This window comes from Curcuma longa, chromosome 1 (assembly GCF_044706935.1).
Source record: "Curcuma longa cultivar G26 ecotype Majalengka, Jawa Barat chromosome 1, ITB_CL_G26_1.1, whole genome shotgun sequence".
Lineage (NCBI taxonomy): Eukaryota > Viridiplantae > Streptophyta > Magnoliopsida > Zingiberales > Zingiberaceae > Curcuma > Curcuma longa.
The window spans coordinates 27254439-27271272 of NC_133861.1; the positions used below are offsets into that span (position 1 = coordinate 27254439).

At 46.1% G+C, this 16834-nt stretch overlaps 2 protein-coding genes across 2 annotated transcripts; both read right to left on the reverse strand.

Moving 5' to 3' along the window:
* Window positions 1-3547: 3547 nt before the first annotated feature.
* LOC141827199 (uncharacterized) lies at window positions 3548-4403 on the reverse strand. The gene is made up of 2 exons (XM_074714441.1): window positions 3947-4403; window positions 3548-3897 (listed from the first exon to the last, which is right to left on the reverse strand). Exons 1-2 carry the CDS (start codon window positions 4401-4403, stop codon window positions 3548-3550), a joined length of 807 nt encoding a protein of 268 aa, XP_074570542.1.
* Window positions 4404-4566: 163 nt separating this feature from the next.
* Window positions 4567-7804, reverse strand: LOC141827208 (uncharacterized). The gene is made up of 3 exons (XM_074714450.1): window positions 7469-7804; window positions 6703-7418; window positions 4567-6628 (listed from the first exon to the last, which is right to left on the reverse strand). Exons 1-3 carry the CDS (start codon window positions 7802-7804, stop codon window positions 4567-4569), a joined length of 3114 nt encoding a protein of 1037 aa, XP_074570551.1.
* Window positions 7805-16834: the final 9030 nt, after the last annotated feature.

The following is a 16834-nucleotide window of genomic DNA, read 5'->3' on the forward strand; positions in this document are numbered from 1 at the left end:
TGTCTTACAAATTATCCCCTCGAGATTTGGTATTTGCTCTCTTATGACAATCTACCACTGAGTAACTCTTCTGCAAAAGGTGGATCCGTCACCTTAGCGGCCTCACACGGTCGGCCCCACGACCATCTGTGAGGAGGTAAATCGAGAAACTGCAGTTGGTCACGACGCAGGAGGGTATTGCCTGGCTTCGCGAGGATTCGAATTACCCTTGCCCTCTTCTGCAAGTCTGCTACGTCGAACCAACTCAGCTATGCCCCAGGGGCTACCACTGAGTAACTCAACTATATATGCTTGTGGAGGCTACAAATTTGACTCTCATATACATTGGGATTTTAATTGATACAATGACATTATTGTATAGGAGGTTTCATTTGGTAGTCATTGTCCCGAATTTATCCCAAACAAGAATTATCTAAGATCGATGATGTGAAAACCAACGACATTTGACTAAATTAAACTTTTATGCTCATGAATTCAGTAATGAGGCTTGAGGACAAAATTTAATGCTTGCAAGCTCAAAGCTTACAAGATTTAGATTAATTGAACCACCCGGATTGACTTGTCAGATTTGGCTAACCAGCTTAGCATGATTTTACTGATTGTTGATTGAGTAACATACCTAAACAACCTCTAGATCAAGATATTTGATATGCCAAACGCCAAGAAAATGTTTTTAAAAAAACTTAAATAATTTTTTTATTCTTAGATAAATGAAACCTAAACGTTAAGTATACAAAGTTTTAAGGGCAAAAATCAAAAAGGGTATTCTAAATTAAGAGAAATATCATACGGACGTTCCCTTTTTCAAAAAAGTCAAATGAACACCTCTTTCATGATTTTATTTTGAAAATATTTTTGAATCTAACGTTGTTATAGAAACTACAATCTGTAAAAGTTACTTAATAATTATTACTAAGTATTTAGAGTAAGTTTAGAATTTAAGATTTACACCATGTAGAAGCTACTTGATAGCTATTATAACGTACAAAAATTACTTAATAACTGTTACAACGTATAGAAGCTACTTAGTAATTGCTATAATATGTTTAAAGTGAGTGTAGAATTTAAAATTTAGGATACACTTGTAGAAGCTATCGAGTAGCTATTAAAATGTGTAAAAACTATTCAGTAACTGTTATAACGAATTTATGATGAGTTTAAAGTTTAGGATTAGTAGTAGTACATCTAGCTTCTATAACTATTTTAAAATGACTTCGATGAAATTTAAATAATTTAAATCAAATTGATAAATATTATTTTGATATAATAGTGTTTAGAGATCTTGAGCTTTAAATCCTAAACCCTAAACTCACACTGAATATGTTGTAACAGCTACTGAGTAATTTCTATATATGATGACAACTACTAAGTAGTTTCTACACGTTGACTTGCTATTAGATAACTTCTACACGGTATAAATCATAAATCCTAAATCTAAACTCACTCTAAACGCTTTTACACGTTATATATACTTGATAGCTACTACTACAACAACGTTGTAGAAGCTATTGAGTAACTTCTACAATAATGCTGGATGAAGGATATTTTTAGAATAAAATCATGAGAGTATCCATTTGATGATTTGTAAAATTGGAGAAGACGATCTTTTGATTTTTGCCCAAAGTTTAAAATCCATGATCCCTACTTAGTTTTCTGTCAAGTAAACATGCCCATGGTGATTAACCAAGGGATTATCTCAGTTTAAAGCAAAGGGTACGTTTAATATAATGATGAAACAAAGTAAACTCCTATATATCATTGAGATAAATTTTTTCTTTTTTCCAACAAAGATAAAGACATATACGGTGGTATATGCGTTGATAACCCTGCTTTCTTGTTTTTTTTTTTCACAACCAGCTGAAGAATTAAATAAATGAATGTATTGGAGACAAATTAAAACATCGAAATTAAGAACACGATCGAGTTGCTCTACTTGAAGTAAATGGTCGGCCTCTCGAGAGCTGGGATCCCACGAACCGGCCTCCCTCACGTACTCTAAGTACCTCGAAGAACTCCGGCCTCACCGTCTCCTTCTTTGATGGTGCCTGGAGGATTCCTTATCACCGGATGCGCCTTTATGTCGTCCCTAGCAGTCGTCTTCGACCTCTTCGGCGTCGTCGTCGACGTTGCCGTCGTCGTCGTCTCGGCGCTCTCCGCCAAGTCGAAGGAGGGTCTTCCGGGACGATAGGCGGCTGTAGCCTCGCCGGCTCCAGCGGTACTCCGAAGCATTCGACACGGCCTAGAATTAAATTGAAGAACGCGGTGATGATTAATAGCGATAGGGCTGAGAGGGCCGAGGAGTTCTGAAGTCGCTAGCGCGGGGCTAGGAATCCTTGCCTGTCGTAAGGCTGCGACCATCAGCGACATGGGCTGAGAGGGCCGAGGTATCTGAGAGGTAGAAATGACCAAGATTTTGGCATTTTGTATATCAAATGAAGAGTATACAAAATGTGGTAAGGATACATAGAAGGATATAGTTCAAGCATAATAAGGGCGGAGGTGCGTAGCATGCCATGGCCGAGGAAGTTCGTTGTCTTGTGAATCAGCCAGGTAGTAGGATCCTCCGTTGAGTCGACATGTCACCCGGTATGGGCCTTCCCATCGGGGTTCCAGCTTCCCAACTCCTTCCAATGGCTTCCTCTTCTTCCACACGAAGTCGCCGACATGGAAGGAGCGGTGCTTGACCCACTTGTTATAGGCCAGGCTCATGCGCTGACGGTAGGCAAACAAGCGAGCATTAGTCTGCTCCCTTGTCTTAGTTATCAGGTCGAGCTCAGCTGCTCGATGTTGGGCGTTGTCCTTTGCTCCTTGGTAGGCTTCAATCCTCGTGGAGCTGCATCCGATCTCGACCGGGACCACTGCTTCGCCTCCATAGACGAGATGGAAAGGCGTCAATCCGGTACTGTCTCGTGGTGTTGTCCGATATGCCCAGAGGATATCATGTAGCTCTTCCACCCATGATCCGCCGACATGATCCAGCTTGATCTTCAGTCCTCTGACCAGCTCTCGATTTACCACCTCCGTCTGCCCATTGCTTTGAGGATAGTATACTGAAGTGAAGGCCTGCTGGATACCCAAGCCTTTGCACCACTCTTGTAACTTTCGGCCTTGGAACTGCCTCCCATTGTCTGAGACCAGCTTGCGAGGTATGCCGAAACGGCACACAATGTTCTGCCATAGAAACTTTAAGACATTCTTCTCCGTGATGTTAGCCAGGGGCTCTGCTTCCACCCATTTGGAGAAGTAGTCGACCGCTACCAATAAGAACTTCTTCTGTCCGGGACCGGTAGGGAAAGGTCCAACAATATCCATACCCCATTGATCAAAAGGGCAGGAAACAGTGGAAGTCTTCAATGGCTCTGTTGGCTGATGAGAAACTGTCTGGTGCTTCTGGCAGCTGAGGCAGCTACGGACGAGCTGGGTTGCATCACTTTGCATAGTTGGCCAAAAGTATCCAGCAAGTAGCGTCTTACGAACAAGAGTCCGCCCTCCAGTGTGATTACCGCAGCATCCTTGATGTATCTCCTTGAGGACGTAATCAGCTTCATCAGGCCCTAGGCATTTCAGCAGGGGTCGGAGAAAATGCTCTCTTGTATAGTGTGTCCCCTATGAGGACGAACCGAGCAGCTCTTCTTCTGACCGTCCTTGCTTGCTCTTGATCTTCAGGTAAGGACCCCGTCTTCAGGAAGGCGAGGATTGGTGTTCTCCAGTCCTCCGACTCATCAGGCCGGGCCACCTGATCTATTTGCGCGATCAGCAGTTCTTGGACAGTGGGCTCCTCTAACTCCCAAGTAGCTAAAGAACTTGCCAATTTGGCCAAATCATCAGCTCTTTGATTGTCAGTCCGCGGGATCTTTTGCAATGTGACTTCTTGGAATTCAGACTTCAGCTTCTCCACTGCTTCAGCGTAACGTTTCAGGCGATCATTGCGGACCTTCAAAGGTACCCTTTGTCTGTTGATCCACCAACTGAGAATCAGAATGAATAATGACCCGCTGTGCCCCCAAGTGTCTGGCCGCCTGCAATCCAGCTAAGACAGCTTCATATTCTGCCTCATTGTTGGTAGCCCGGAAATGGAGTTTGACGGCCAATTGGAGTGTGTCACCATGGGGTGATGACAGCACAACCCCTACTCCACTACCACCTTTAGTAGATGACCCATCGACGAAGACTTTCCACACTCCCGTGGTATCCCTTCCGGTTACTTCTGTCAAGAAATCGGCTAGGGCTTGCGCTTTGATGGCGGTTCGGGGCTGGTATTGAATGTCATATTCACTGAGCTCAGTTGTCCATTTGACCAGACGCCCAGAAGAATCTGGATTGAGGAGAACTCGACCAAGGTTGCTGTTGGTGAGCACCGTGATCGGATGAGATAAGAAGTATGGTCGGAGCTTGCGGGCCATCAGCGTGAGAGCCAAGGCCAACTTTTCCAACGAGGAGTAGCGAAGTTCAGCATCCTTTAATATATGACTGGCGAAATATACAGGACGCTGGACTTGGTCCTCTTGTTTAACTAACACAGACCCCAAAGCTTCCTCAGAGGCGGACAGATATACCCATAAAGGTTCATGTGCCGAAGGCTTGGCTAACACGGGTAACTCTGTTAAGGTACTGCTTCAGCTCCGTGAAGGCTTGCTCGCACTTCTCATCCCAAGAGAACCGGGTAGCCCGCCGCAAGACCTTGAAGAAGGGCAGGCTCCTTGTCGCCGAGTGGGAGATGAACCGGGACAGAGCCGTGATTCTCCCCACCAGCCTTTGTACCTCCCTAGTGTTCCTCGGCGAAGCCATGTCCTTCAAAGCTCGGACCTTCTCGGGGTTGGCTTCAATCCCTCGTTCAGTGACGATGTAGCCCAGAAAGCAGCCGCCCTTGACGCCGAACAGGCACTTGTTGGGATTCAGCTTGAGACCGTATTGCCGCAAGGTGTTGAAGGTCTTGCTGATGTCATCCGTGAGCTGAGCGACCTTCTCTGACTTGATCAGGATGTCATCAACATAGACCTCCACATTGCGTCCCCGTTGTTGTTCGAAGACTCGGTCCATGAGCCGTTGGTAGGTTGCCCCTACATTCTTCAACCCAAAAGGCATGACAGTGTAACAGAAGGTACCGTCGGAGGTGACGAAACTGACCTTTTCTTGATCTTCTGGGGCCAAAGGAATTTGATGGTAGCCTTGGTAGGCGTCCATCATACAGATAAGCTCATACCCGGATGTGGAATCTACCAGCTGATCGATCCGGGGGAGAGGATAACAGTCCTTGGGGCAGGCTTTGTTGAGGTCTCGGAAATCGACGCAAACGCGCCATTTGCCCCCGGGTTTAGGCACAAGGACTATATTGGCTAGCCAGGTAGGGAACTGTACCTCCCTAATTTGGCCAGCGTGCCTGAGCTTGTTGACCTCCTCCCGAATGATTCTGTCCTGCTCGGGAGAGAAGTGCCGCCTCTTTTGTCGGACCGGCTTGGCGTCAGGAAGGGTGTTGAGTCGGTGTTCCATAATATCCGGGGAAACCCCGGTGATCTCCGCCGTAGACCAGGCAAAGATATCACTATTCTGGGTTAGGCAGTCCACGAGCTTTTCCTTCAGCTCCTCGGGCAGGTCAGCGGCGATGTGTGTGACCCTGTCAGGATGCTCAGGGACGATTGGAATACTGACCTTAGCCGGGAGTGGCCGAGTGGGTTCGGCCTCCTGCACCGCTTGTACCTCTGCAGCTGGCTTCCTTTTGGCCGCCCTGAGGTCCGTCTGGACCATGTCGATGTAGCAGTTCCTGGCCATTCCTTGGTCTCCACTCACAACGCCGACCTGACCCTGGACAGGGAACTTGATCTTCTGATGGAAAGTGGATACCACGGCTTCAAAAGAACTGAGGGCCGGCCTGCCCAGGATGACATTGTAAGAGGAGGGGGCATCCACCACCGTAAAGAGAATGCTGCGGGTTCTTCTGAGAGGTTCCTCCCCTAGAGACAAGGGGAGTTGGATCTGCCCCAGAGGTCGGACTTCATGGCCAGAGAAGCCAAACAGGGAAGTCGTCATGGGCTGCAGCTGGTCTCGGTCTATCTGCATACGGTTAAAAGCGTCCTTGTACAAGACGTTGACCGAGCTACCGGTGTCGATGAAGATACGGGCCACATCGTAGTTGGCGATGGTGGCCCTGATGACAAGAGCGTCATCGTGGGGAAGGGATACTCCTTCCAAATCTCGGGGCCCAAACTGAATGGAAGGGCCATGGGCTTGTGCCGAACTGGAACCGATGCTGTACGCCTCCAGCCGGCGGCCGTGAGCCTTGCGAGCTCGATTAGAATCACCATCGGTGGAGCCTCCGGCGATCATAGTTATTGTTCCTCGATGAGGAACATTATTCTGACCCTCCCTAGGGTCTGGGCGGTCTTCGCGAGCGGGTTCGGGGAGTGGTGTGCGCTCACGTCCTTTGGTCTTCATGTGCCGGGCCTCGGTCACCTCTAGGGGGTGATCGTCGATCGGCCCGGGGTTCTGGCCGAGGATCTGGGCCAGGGCGTCTTGGGGCCCCTCGTCGTGCTTGGTCGGCTCTCCAACCAGGGTTCCCTGGCAAGCGTCTTCCTCCGGGTTGTGGGGCAGCCACAGCTTGCTGCCTCTCCATGATGACCCGGTTGATCTCCTGGGCCAACACTCGGCACTCTTGAGTGCTGTGAGCGGTGGACTGGTGATAGGCGCAGAAGCGGGTTGGTGGACCATTCCTGGCTGGCTGGGGGTCTATACTCCCTCGGGATGGGGAGTGTGTCCACTGCTTGGACGGCACGCTCTTCACGCCGGGGTGGAGGAGGTGGCAGAGGTCTGGGTGGAGCTTCTCGTCGAGCCTCCCGTCGAGGAGGTGCAGGAGCCGGTTTTCTTTCGGCAGGCGGAGTGGGGCCAGTATCTCCTCGCCTGGCCAGCTGAGTTTCCTCCAGGTGTATGTATTTATTAGCGCGTTCTAACAATTTGGGGTAGCTGGACGGTGGTTTCTTCACCAGAGAGCGGAAGAAATCTCCGTCCTGGAGGCCCTGAGTCAGGGCGCTAGTAAGGATGTCCGAAGGAGTGGAGGGTCGATCCCACACTTCCTTGCTGAAGCGATGAAGGTATTCCCTCAGGGTTTCCTTGGGCTTCTGCTTCATCGAGAAAAGAGTGAGCGGAGATTTCTGGTACTTCTTAGCACTAGAGAACTGGTGTAAGAAGATCTCCTTAAACTCCTCAAAGGAGTGAATAGAGGCAGGCGGTAAGTGATTGAACCAGCGTTGCGCCGATCCAGCGAGGGTATTGAGGAAGACACGGCACTTGACCCCATCAGGATACTGATGGAGCAGGGAGGCATTCTCAAACCGACTGAGATGGTCTTCAGGATCCGTGGACCCATTGTATTCTCCCACGGGCACTGTTTTGAAACGTGGGGGCAATCCTTCTTCCAAGATTTCCTTGGAAAAGGGGTTTTTATGCAGCTTCACTGGTGGGCTGCAGGAGAAACCATAGGGGCCTTGCCCTTACGATCATCACGACGGTCTCCTCCGGCGTGGGATCCTTGTGAATCCGCTTCAGTAGAGGCCCCACCTTGGTTGGTGGAACCTACCGGGAGCAGGACTTCTTCTATCGGAGAAGGTCTCCGAGTTCCAAATGGAACGTTAGCAGCAGGTGCATGAGGAGGCGGCAGTTGAAATCGGTCCGCCATCGTAGCCAAAACATCTTGAATGGCCAAGCGAAGCTCTTCAGGTGGAACCACGCAAGAGGCCCTGGGACGGGGAGCCACAGGGTTTTGTTCCTCCTCCGGCTCACGGTTGTCGGTGGTGCGTCGAGTGGTGACCATCGCGTCGTTCAGCTCAGATTTCCCACAGACGGCGCCAATTTGTTCCGGTCAAAAATCGACGACAGTCAACCCACCGGTCAAGAAGATGCCACCTCAACCGATGCGGATCCGGGTAGGAGGGGGACCTGCGAGATGAACACGAACGAACGGATTAGCTGGCGCTGGGGGATCCCGGCAGGCCACTCCGACGCTCAAGTCAGTCCTCCGGTGAAGAGAGTAGTAGTAGAAAGAACAGTTGTAGTAGTTAGAATGCAAGAGATTGGATATGTCATTAATACCTGCGTGCGAATTAATATACCTTCGAAAAGAACCTTCCATCTGGCAGGAGGAGCAGGCTATGGTGGTATCCGGGGGAACCAAGCCTGGGCGTGTCTGACATCTGTACCGGTAGAGTGGCATCTAGGAGACAGGGATGACACTCCTATAACTGCCCTGTGGCGAGATGTCACACGTCACCCTTGTCGTTTAGCTGGAAGTAGGAAAGTAGCTGCAGGGACAGGATGGGGTCGTGGGCGCAGCCTTCCCCTGCACGGCCGTTCACACGCTTGGTTGTCTGTATTACAGTCGGGTGTTAGTAAGACTTGAGCATGGGTTGATGTCGGAATGGGAAAGGGACCCGGGACCAGTGAGGACTGGGTTTAACCAGGTGTAGTGAACAAAGTAAAGTGGTCAAGTGGACCAGGTAAACTGAGCAACATGCATAGGCATAGATTATGGGTGCCCAGGCAAAGGGGCGCACTACAGCATAACCATGGAGAAGTATAGACCAGGCACAGGATGGCCGGGTGGGGCAGATGTCGGGTCTGAGTCTGCTGAGATGAGCTTGAGGACTAGTTTACCCGGGAAACTGCATAAGGGAACGGGGCTGGCCCGGGAAAGAGTGAGACCTTATTATCCTGGGCGAGAGCAGTAAAGGCCTGAGTTGGCCGGGCAAGAAGACAGTGGCCCCTAACCTGGCAGGCCAGGTGTTGTGGCGGGATGGCCGGGCAAGATGCCCGGCCAGGCTAGGTGGAACGGGTTGAGCTAATCGGAATGAGCTGTACCATGAGTTGCCCGGGAAACACTCCCGTAGTGTGAGGTATCCTCGGGCCAGGCTGTATTTGCCTTATCCCGGGCGAACAGCGAAAGGCCGATGCTGGCCGGGCAAGATAGTGCCGGGACTCATCGAGGTAATCGTCTGGTCGGGGAAACCGAGTGTCGGGTCCCATGACTCGGGTAAGCCACTAAGGCTATCTGGGTCCCAGACCCTGGGGCCGGGATCGTGGACCCCGGGTCCGGCTAGGTAGGGCAAGCTATTGACCTTCCCGGCCATGTAGGATCAGGCAAGACTTTCCTGACTGTGGGCCCCGGGACGAGCCAGATAAGGACTAACTATTGACCTTCCCTGCCACATCGGACTAGGCAAGACCCACCGCATCATCACAAACTTTGATTAGTGTTAATAGGATCCTCGAAAGAGCTTAACTTGGCATAAGGGGCTTGATGTGGGATGTTTTATGGGAATTATTTTATTTATTTATATAATTTTTTTATTTATTTTGTCACTCATATTCATCAAAATTAATTATTTAATTTACCAAACCTCTACTATCGTCTTAAGTAGTATAGAGAGGTCTGGATCGTCTCTCTTGGACTTAATAATCAAAAATTATTCTAGACATATGGTGCGAGATTTTATTGGTTGACTTTATTCATTCCTAACTATTTACAAGATCTATTTATTGACAATCAAATCCTACACACTAAAGTCGATCATACACAATTACATTATACCACAACAAATTCCACTAATTTACAACTGCTCCACCAATTATGTACAACTCACATAAATTAACTAAAAATAAATACATTCTTATTGCGCACATTAACAACTAATCACATAACAATCTGTTTTAAATACTACCATCTAATAGGAAACATACAATATAAACTTCATTCACACAATATACAACACTATTACACAACATACACAACAAAATATATTCACAACAATTTATTCATAACATGAATCAATTTTACAACATCGAATTACATGTGATCACAAATATGCCATCATATCACCTAACTAGTTAACAACATTTTCAAACAACTACACATATTCAACTTCAACAAAATCAGAACAATAGGATATCAAATTCACAATAAAAACATACTCCATTCAACATCATGAATAACACAAGTTCAGCATTGCAACATGAAGCATAAATCCCACATATAAGCACTTACAACAATTAAGTCACAATAGCATGCATACAATTTACCATTCCCACTTCTATATTCACAAACATCACTCAAATCCACATGATCTGTTTATACTTCAAAATCATTTACACTTGACTCAAAACAACCAAACAATCATGCAACCAGCAACACCATTTCCTAATCACAAGATTGAACCAAACAACCAAACAAATAATTTCCATTTATCCAATTAGAATCAATAAACCAGGGAAACATGAGGGTTCCTTGATGCTACTATCTGAACAGATCAGGAAAGGGTAGAAACACAGATAGGAATTAGGGTTGGGATTTCCAATTCATCACTGAACAAGTGCAATTCCCTTCATTCATACACAAAATATAGAAACGAATGAAAACAATTAGGGTTAGGGTTTCCTTCCCTCAATGACGCTGGCACCAACTGAGGGAAGGAGAAATAGGGGGAAGGATGCGGAAGGATGGTGCTCCCAGACCAACTCAAAACAAGGGACATAGCGTCGGTGGAGTCACGCCAATAAAACGGATCTCACCGGAGCTGGCCCACTCCAGCGAGAATTGATCGGGGGACCAAGATTAGTAGCCCATTTCCTCTGCTCGAACCCCTGTTAACCACAAATCAAAGGTTAGAACACAGGAATTGAACCACTTACCTAGTTTCTCCGGAGGATGAATAATGATCAGAGCCCAAACAGGGTCAACCCTCCGCCTTCGAACCACATCAGCGAAGGTCAACTTCTGCTCGGAATCAGTGGGTGTGAAGCGCCAGGAAGCACGTCGGAGAAGCATCTACGACTGCGTCTCTGTGCTGAATGTCGTCGTGCACCGAAACTGGAGAACCACCCACAGTCTCGTTCCACGACGACAGTGACTAAGGTTTCGCCTCCAAACCACATCGGCGAAAACCTTGCGGGGGCGTCGGCGTTCATCAATCGGGCTCAAGCCGCCCGTCCTATGGCTGATCGGAGAAGAAAGGAGGCGGTGGCGTCGCGCGCGAAGGAGCTCGGTGAGGAAGAAGCGTCGTGGCGAGATGCAAAATAAGGTGATTATCCAAAAAATTTCGATAGCATCTCCCCTGTAACAATTCACTTTTCCTGAATATAATATAACAAGGCCTACATGGCCACAATAAGGCCTACACGGCCACAATCCACACATGTCAAAAATAGTTGTTCAAGTACTAAACAAAGTAAATAAAATCCACAACCAGTAAATATGACGTGCATCACAAAATCGAACAAATCTAGGAAAATCCAAACGACATAGACTAAGTTTTGACATAAATACTGAAATACATAGTAAAACCAAAATGGTCGAAGTCAACTCGACGAGGGACTAGCAGCACGGCTCTCTAGACAGACGTCAATCTGAAAAGAATGAAAAATCAACGGGAGTGAGTTCAAGGAACTCAGCGGATATCTAACAGATATGTATAATAAGCTATCTAGCAGTAATAATCATGTCTGTACAGTAAGAAATATACAATGAAATACTAAAAAACTATACATACTAGAATCATCTACCTCGATACAACGACACAAACCATGCAACAGATGCAAGGTTGCCAAACCAAATACATAGGGCCTCCTGTATGTGCATGTCAAACATGTGTAGCAAACAAATGCAGCAAGCAATAATAAATGCAATCCATGCAATATGCACATGATGCAATGACATGGTCACCCCTGACGCTAGTCAACTACCGTCACAGACAATCGTGAGGTCGAGTGGGTAGGGCTATGACAACTGTGCACTTTGCTATCACTACTCCTGCGTGACCGAGTGGACAGAATGCTGGCGGAGTACACCTATCCTCCTACCCCAAGTATATGGGGGAGCAATGCTCTCATCTCCTCGTCTCAATGCGAAGGAGGGATCCCTGTAATGCTACCACGCTGCGTCACCACTACCCCTGAGCGGCCGAGTGGAGCCCTGACAGAGCAACTGCACACACCCTCCTGATGTACCACTAACCCATGAGTGACAGTGTGTGCAAATCATGTAACTAGCGACAGGCTCAGACTACAAAGGAGCCGATGATCGCTAGCATGCAATCATACAAGGATGGTGTATGACACTAATGCGTATAATAACGACCAATCCATGCTAGTAAGGAAGTCGTATATCACTATATTTGCTGAACATATTTTATGTGGCAAGTATCAAGAAGGTATATAAACCTAAACAAGTAGTAGATAAAGATGGCAACATATGCTAAATAGTGACATAACAGAGCTGATATAAAGCATAGAAAATTACTACTACTAGTCATAGCAAAACCATACACATCAATTGACATATCTAAAGAGATAAATCGAGATACCCGCCTTCCGAAAGTAGTCGGTGTCCGAAAAGGAAAACCTTCATCCAGAAATCTGATTTAATGTCCTGTAATTAGAATAAACAACATTCTTAAATACATCGATATATATAAATTTTTCTATCAAATAAAACCTTAGCAAATTTTTAAGATTGAGTTTAACCCTATCCACCTTAACCTAACCCAAAGTTAAACTAACCCCACCAATAAAATAAAAATTACCATCTGATCCGTCCTAAATCAACTCTGATTCTAAACTCCCTGCCGAACAACACCGTCACTTTCAACCAAACTTCCAACCAAATTAAACTGTGGTTTCAATCCTGTTCGAAAATTAAAACCAAGAAAAATCCCAGATATCACCAACTCTAATCTAATTTTATACTATATGGTTCATCAAAGAATGGTTTTTCCTAAGCTCTCAAATGTATAAGTCATGTATCAAATTAACAAAGTAGTAAATAAGTATCCATGTATCATGAAAAGAAAAGAAAAACTATTTTTTTCTTCCAGAATTCATGTTTTTCTTCAAAATCAATCTATTTAGTAACTATTGTTACTTTCTCCTGTTCATGTCATTTTCTAGCTAAAATACCAATCTATTAGTCACAGGTTTTATAAACAGTCTAATTCCTATACTAGAGGTATGAAACATCCTCTGACTTTGTGGTTGGTTCTTTGTGCTGATTCAAAATTTGATGAGTGACTGCAGTTTAGGGAGTTGTGTCCTGAGTTAGACTAGCAGTGGGATGGCCTGTGGAAACCAGAATGGTTGTCTGCTTGCATGGGGACCTCAGTGTAGCTACTATCACAGAGTGTGCCACAATAGTTGGTGATACTCTTGGGTCTTGATTCTTAGGTCCTGAGTGAGAGTTTGGGGGTTGAGGAGGTTTGGAGGGAGGGCTAGTTAGCCTTCTAGAATCTGAATCACCGTGAGTTTTATTGAGATTGGAAAGTATGCACAGTGGTGAATCTGTTGGGATCGAGGCGTTCGCTAGAGGAGAGTGAATAGCGTCTTTCAATTTTTCTCTGCGAGTTTGTTAGCGGAAGCAAAGAGATAATGATAAAGCACAAAGAAACAAACAAATGTATCCACCTCAACGAGGTGACTAATCCAAGGATCCACACACGCAGCCAACGATTCCACTATGAAAACAATCTCCTTCTCGAATCGCACTTCGAAGGCGGAGAAACCTTCATAATAGGACGTCTTCCTCGTACAAGATTTGTAGTGAAGTATGAGAGGAAGAGAAAAGCTTTTACAGTGTAAAAGAGCAGTAAAGAAGATGAAAGAATCTGATTTTTATGCTCTGCGACGTTGACCGCTCTTTTTATAAATTTCAGTGCACCAGTCGACTGCTCCTAGGGCCAGTCGACTGATGGGCTTCAACGGTAATTAAATATGCATTTAATTTTCTAGTTGTCTCACAACGACAGTATATCAGTCGACTGCTCCAACGCCAGTCGACGACTGGCTGGTCCCAGTCGACTGTCCACTCGACTGATCTTACTGTTCTTGGCTGTGTGTTCTTCCGATCAACCCCAGTCGACTGCTGGCAGGGCCAGTCGCTGCCTAAGCTGAAAACTCACTTTTTCAGCTTCTTCTTCATCTCTTAGCCTTGACTGCACTTCCTTGCACTTACTTGACACGTTTCCCTCGACTTTGTCATGCTAAGACTTCTCTTGCCAAGAGGTCTCACTCCGGGACTTCGTCCTTTGCCAAGAGGCCGCGCCTCCGGGACTTCACCAAATGCCAAGACTTCATTCCTGGACTTTCCTGTGAACTCAAGTCACACATGTTAAATCAACAAGCATTGTCTAACTTAGTAAGGGTCATTCTCAACTCCTTTCATTGGCGAAGTCTTGTATTCGAGAGATCATCGATAGAGTAGATGTGATGATTTGTAGAGTGTGTTGGAGTATACTGAAAAGACTAGCTCTTTTGTATATAAACATTTCATGAAATAAAGGAATCATGTTTTGGTCAAATGGTTGCAATAGATTAGACTTGTAACATGTCCCCTTAATTTACATTGTAGATAACATGGTGTCTGTGAGACACAGAAGATCATGATTATCAGCTCCTTGTAAATTATAAATTAAGGCTCACAACCAAGATGGCTTTGGACAAACCATCGGGAACGGTTGTAGTGTAATTCAGTAACTGTCTATCTTGACTGTAGAATTACACTAGTACACTTTGTGTGTATTGAGTAGGACCATTGAGGTTGTTCAATTTACGCTGACTCATAAATTGAACAAGACCTCGGTTATTATACTTATGCACTCTTAATCCCGATATAATAAACGGGCGCATATATTTAGTAAACATCACTTTGATTTACCAAAGGGTGAGATCTTTCCGTCAGATCAAATATTCTCGGTAAGTTGGGTGATGTTACTATTTATATGGTGTGCCGTTAATTATAGAAGGAATCCGTGTCCCAGTAGGGCTGATGATGTCCCCTTGAAGAGCTCATAAGGATTGTCATGTCAAATCTTGCAAGTGGACTTAGTCCGACTGACAATAAGGATGAGTGGTACTATTCAAGGACATAGATGTCGATTATTGAGTTGTCAGTGAACTCAGATAATTGATGGACATACGATATCTTAAACACGGGGAGCAATGCATAAAATAATAAGAAGGAACCCATAATGTAATTTGGGGATTGGATTGGTAGTGCAATAATGATCCTCTAGTGGAATGGATCGTTGTTGATGGATATAGGTGTGTATTCGGAGTAGAATACGGGATCCGAAACCCATCAGAAGGCCAGATCCAATACCTCCTCGAGGTCCCTGCTGTAGCCTAAAGAAATCTCTAAAAGATGCAATCAAACGGATGAGATTAGTTCTCAGCCGTCGGATGAGATTTAATCTCTACCGATGGATGAGATTGGTTCTCAACCATAGGATGAGTTAGTGGATGAGATCAGCTTGTATCCAAGGGATTAGATCAAGTTGCATCCAATGGATCGAAATAAATAAAGAGGATCAAAAGAGATTAGATTAGAACCGTTGGATGAGGTCTAGTTGCGTCCGATGGACGAGATCTATCCGGTTCGGTTTTAAATCTCTTTAAATGCAAAATCCGGTTCACGAGGTGAACCGAGTTTGGTTCTTTATAGCCCACGCCCAAGCCATCTAATTGTGTCCGTTGGATCGGAGCAATTAAGTTGTATTAAAGTAGATTATATTAGAACCATTAGATGAGGTTAAGTTGCATCCAATGGATGAGATCTCTATGGTTTGGTTTTATTTCTCTTTAATACAAAGTTGGTTCACCAATTGAACCAACTCCTCCTTGATGTGGCCGGCCACCTCTCCCTTAGATTTGGAAATATTTTTTTAAAATAAAAACTGAGGGGGGCCGCCAAGCAATCAAGGGAAGAAATAATCAACGCCTATTCTTTTCTAGATTTGGAAGTTATTTATGGAAACAAGTCCAAATCAAGTCCTTGAAAGGAGGGGGCGGGATTGGCTTGATTGGGCATTGGGAGGCTATAAAAGAGAGGGGGAAGGGGGCGGCCAAGAGACACAACAACAAGAATAGTATACGAAATCTCTCCGATTTCGCAATTGCTCTAGTTTTCTCTCTTTCTCTCTTGGTCGGCCACTTCTAGTCTTCTTCTTCCTCTTTCTTTTGTGTTCTTCTCTTTTCTCTTGGTGGCCGAAAGTTCCTCTTGAGGTGTTGGCCGGATCCAAGGTGAAAGGCAAGGAAGAACAAAGCTACTTCAAGACGGTGCCAATTTGTTTCGGCCAAAAATCGACGATAGTCAACCCACCGGTCAAGGAAATGTCACCTCAGCCTGTGCGGGCCTTGGTAGGAGGAAGACCTGCGAGATCGCCACGAATGAACAGATTAGCTGGTGCCAGGGAGGCCCGGCAGGCCACTCCAACGCCTAAGTTAGTTTTCCGATGAAGATGGAAGAAGAGAAAGTAGCAGTAGTAGTTAAAAATGTGATAGTCCAGAGAGAGGAACTTATACCTGCATGGAACTGATATACCTACGAGGCGAACATTCCGTATGTCAGGAGAGCAGACTATGGCGGTATCCGGGGGGACAGAACCTGGACGTGTCTGACACCTGCACCGGTAGGGTGGCATCTAGGAGACAGGGGCGATATGCCTATTACTGCTCTGCGGCGTGGTGTTGTACGTCACCTTTGTCGTTTAGTTGTAAGGAAGTGGTAGCAATGATGAGGTGAGGCGTGGAGACATGATTATAGCCTTTCCCCTACATGGCAGTTCACACGCTTGATTGTCTACATTACATTTGTACGTTAGGATGACTTGAGCCAGGATTAATGTCAGAGTGGGGAGGGGATGCCCGGGACCGGTGATGGCCGGGTTTATCCAGGTATATTGAACAAACTGGATGGTCGAGCAGGCCGAGGAGACTGAGCAGTTGGAGTGAGCTGATCTCTGTCGGTAAGGTGAGACAGGTTACCTGGGACCAACTATAGTGGGGATCCGCCGAGTAAATTGAG